Raw genomic sequence first — 4,320 nt, 5'->3', positions numbered from 1 at the left:
AGGGTGCTGGAGGGAGAAACTGGACATCCAGGTGGTGACAAAAAGCTTGAAGTCAGGTACATATCTGTGAATGAGAGATGGGGCGTCTGTGAACATCATGCAGGAAGCTTTGTCTGTAGGCCTTGGGAACCAGAGGTTGAGAGGTAAGAAGACCACCAAAGGCTCATGGAAAAAATACATTCTGAGAACCTCCCATGACCAGGAACTAAAGCTTGATGTGGTCCAAGTGAGGTCCTGCTGGCACAAAGCCTAACCCTGGGATTTTGGGTGGCTGGGAGGCTGGGAGGCTGGGGGGCTGGGGGGGTGGGAGGCTGGGAGGCTGGGAGGGTGGGAGGCTGGGAGGGTGGGAGGCTGGGAGGCTGGGAGGGTGGGAGGCTGGGAGGCTGGGAGGCTGGGAGGCTGGGGGGTGGGAGGCTGGGTGGCTGGGAGGGTGGGAGGCTGGGAGGCTGGGAGGCTGGGGGGTGGGAGGCTGGGAGGCTGGGTGGCTGGGAGCTGGGAGGCTGGGACGGTGGGAGGCTGGGAGGCTGGGGGCTGGGAGGCTGGGGGGGTGGGAGGCTGGGAGGCTGGGAGGGTGGGAGGCTGGGAGGGTGGGAGGCTGGGGGGCTGGGAGGCTGGGGGGGTGGGAGGCTGGGAGGCTGGGAGGCTGGGAGGCTGGGAGGGTGGGGGGCTGGGAGGCTGGGGGGCTGGGGGGCTGGGGGCTGGGGGGCTCGGGGGGTGGGAGGCTGGGAGGGTGGGAGGCTGGGAGGCTGGGAGGGTGGGAGGCTGGGATTCTGGGAGGCTGGGATTCTGGGTGGCTGGGAGGCTGGGGGGGGTGGGGGGCTGGGGGGGGGTGGGGGGCTGGGAGGGCTGGGGGGCTGGGAGGCTGGGAGGCTGGGAGGCTGGGAGGCTGGGAGGGTGGGGGGCTGGGAGGCTGGGGGCTGGGGGGCTGGGGGGCTGGGGGCTCGGGGGGTGGGAGGCTGGGAGGGTGGGAGGCTGGGAGGCTGGGAGGGTGGGAGGCTGGGATTCTGGGAGGCTGGGATTCTGGGTGGCTGGGAGGCTGGGGGGCTGGGGGGCTGGGGGGCTGGGGGGGTGGGGGGCTGGGAGGCTGGGGGGCTGGGGGGCTGGGGGGCTGGGGGGGGTGGGGGGCTGGGAGGCTGGGGGGCTGGGGGGCTGGGGGGCTGGGGGGCTGGGAGGCTGGGGGGGTGGAAGGCTGGGAGGCTGGGAGGCTGGGGGGGTGGGGCGCTGGGAGGCTGGGAGGCTGGGGGGTGGGGGGCTGGGAGGCTGGGGGGCTGGGAGGCTGGGAGGCTGGGAGGCTGGGGGGGTGGGGGCTGGGGGGCTGGGGGGCTGGGGGGCTGGGAGGGTGGGCGAGTTACCTTGTGCTGCTGTAAAACCACACGATGAACACATCTGGGGTGAGGGCCAGCAGCTCAGGTTTGAATGTCGAGGTGGAAAGCCTGTAGTTTGAGGCAGAATCGCGGTTCATAGTTCTGTGGTTGGGGGGTAGATATGAGTGATGTCGGACTGAGGGCAGGATCAGCCACAGAGGCAGTCCTGGAGTGCAAGGAGCACACGTTCAGAAAAGATGAAGATAGGGACCCAGGGGGAACAGCTGAAAAGCAGCTGTATGTCCCTTACTGAGATGGGGCTGGAAGAGGGAGAGCGGGCCGGGGGAGGGGCTCAGCCTCGGCGCCGTGGGAACGGGCTCAGGCTGTAAGTGGCTCACAGTCACGGAAGTGAGGACGGGGATGAGGCTAGAAACGATAGCGGGGAGTGTTTCTTGGAGTGCAAAATGAAAGAAGTCAATAAAGGGTATATGGCTTTCAGAAGAGTGCTGGATTTGGAAGTTAAGGAACAAACGGACTCCTGTGGAGGAGTTGGATCAGCCCTCCCTTTCCAAGACCAGGCTGCCTTCTGAGACGATCACCTGGGTAGAGTCTGGCACCAGCGTCGTGTGATCTCTGTCACAGGTCTGTGCACACATGGAGCATGGCCCTGGGGCTGCTCCCGGCTGGGCCACAAGGTCCAACGAGACCCTGGTGACAGAGTTCGTGCTTCAGGGCTTCTCGGAGCTCCCCCGCCTGCGGCTGCCCCTTTTTGGCTGCTTCTTCCTCTACATCGTGGCCCTCACGGGCAGCGCTGCGATCATTGCCGTGGTCAGCCGCAGCGCCAGCCTCCGAAGCCCCATGTGCTTTTTCCTCTGCAACCTAGCTGCCACGGATATTGTCCGCACCTCATCTGCGCTGCCGAAGGTACTGGCGGGCCTGGCCTCCGCGGAAAACACCATCTCCTTCCCGGGGTGCACGGCTCAACTGTTCTTCCTCACCTGGTCTGCGTCTTCCGAGCTGCTGCTGCTGACGGTCATGGCCTATGACCGCTACACGGCCATCTGCCGCCCGCTGCACTCCAGCTCGCGGATGAGCCCGCGGCGGTGCCGGTCGCTGGCCGTGGGCGTGCGGGCCGTCTGTGCCTTCAACGGGTCGCTGCACGCTGGGCTGATGACGCGGCCGTCCTTCTGCGGCCCCAACGTTGTCGCACACTTCTTCTGCGAGAGCCCCCCACTCCTGCTGCTCTCCTGCAGCCCCACACTCGTGAACAGCATCCTGACCGTCTTAGCGGATGCCTTCTACGGAGTCGTCCACTTCCTGCTCACCCTGGTGCCCTACGGCTGCCCCGTCACCAGCATCTGCGCATGCGCTCGGCGGCAGGGAGGCGGCGGGCCTTCTCGACCTGCTCCTCCCACCTCCTGGCGGTCTCCGTGCGCTACTCCGCAGTGCTCTGCGCCCGTATCAGCCCGGCCTCCAGCTGTAGCCCTGAGAGAAGCAAGGGGTCCGCAGCGCTCTACACGATGCTGAGCCCCACTCGGAACCCCATCTCCTACTCTCTGAGGAACATGGAGGTTACACGTGCCCTGGGGAGACTTGTGCAAGCCCTTCTCCACCCTGGGGTCCGTGGGCTGCCTCCCTGAGACCAGCTTGGAGGAGAAACAGCTGGCTGTCATCCTCTCAGTATCCTTACCCTTGAGTTGGGGCCCTTTGCACCCAATAAGTCCTCAGCTGCAGAACTGTAGACCCAGGTCCTGGGAGGTGGGCTTCTTGTATCCAGGGAAATGTCTCTCCACCCCCAGATGGCCTCCAGGAACCTGACCCTGAACCTTCCTCAAGGTTCTTCTCAGCTCAGCTTTTCCTTGGTTGTCCCAACCTGCCACACAGTGCTAGCTCCAGCTGAAAGGGCCGCCGGCTGTGTCTTCTCACCTTCTGTGGCCCCTGCACAGACCCTTTCTCAGTGCACGGTCGGGTCCTGATCTTCAAGTTGCCTTGCCACCTCCCTCAGCTTCCTTCATATTCCCCAACAGCCCCTCCTTCTGTCTCCTGCAGCTGGTTACCTGGCCTCGCATGGCCTGGGTCCTGCTCTACCTGGGCCTTTAGAGCCTGTCCCCACATCTGCCTGGAGCCCACGAGACTCACCCACATTCTCCTGGGCCTCGCACGGCCTGGGTCCTGCTCTGCTTGGGCCTCATGGAGCTGTCCCCTGTTCTGCTTGACCACACACAGTCTGACCCCTAATCTACCTGGCCTTACTCAACTTTCTCTTGTTCTGCTTTGAACTGTAAATCCATGTAACGACTGTCTCTTTGACCATGTCTTAGTGCTTCTTCTTCTTCTTCTTTTTTTTTTTTTTGCCTGAACTACAACCTTGTGGAATTAGTTCCTCAACCAGAGAATGAACCCAGGCCAAGAGCAATGAAAGCACTAAGTCCTAACCACTGGACCACCAGGGAATTGCCTACATTTTAGTTCTTGTTTTTGGTGTTTCATAGATGAATAATAGGTCCCTTCAGATAAACATGTTCAATCAAATAAAACTTCCTGCAGAGAATGTAGGGAGATTGCTGTTTCATTCCTAGTCTTTCTTCTATTCCAAACCTTTTCTCATCGAGGCAACATCAGTAAGTCTTAAAGTGGTCATATATCATGAAAGAAGAAAACAAAGAAATAATGAAAAGTGTGAGTGTGCAGCTTGGAATTAAAATAAAATTCCAATGCTCATATCAACAACCAAAAAGTCAAGCTTTTTGAGGCCAAAGGCAAATCCCCAGGGGAATCTGAGGCTGGTGCCTGGACAAGAGCAGTTTCCCCCACCCCAGGGAAGATCGAAATTCTTGGCCCTGCAGAAGCAGAGCAGGCATGCAGGTGGAGTCCCTTAGCAGGCTGGATGCCAGCTGCATCACAGCCCGGGGATATGAGGTTGGAGAGGCCCATGCTTTATCCCCCGAGTAGGGGAGCCTGTATGGTCAGGCTTACCTGGAACTCTGTCTGTTCAGCAGTAGAAGTGACTGTTTTC

General features: G+C 61.3%; 1 protein-coding gene across 1 annotated transcript; it reads left to right on the top strand.

The window, feature by feature from the left end:
* Positions 1,959–2,944, top strand: LOC102183864 (olfactory receptor 13A1-like). The gene is given in 2 exon segments (XM_013976855.2): positions 1,959–2,658; positions 2,661–2,944. Coding segments are annotated over 2 exon segments (984 nt in total).

The sequence above is a fragment of the Capra hircus genome, chromosome 26 (assembly GCF_001704415.2).
Source record: "Capra hircus breed San Clemente chromosome 26, ASM170441v1, whole genome shotgun sequence".
Lineage (NCBI taxonomy): Eukaryota > Metazoa > Chordata > Mammalia > Artiodactyla > Bovidae > Capra > Capra hircus.
Note: the sequence above shows the minus strand (reverse complement) of the source record. Positions and strands in the feature narration are given on the sequence as shown.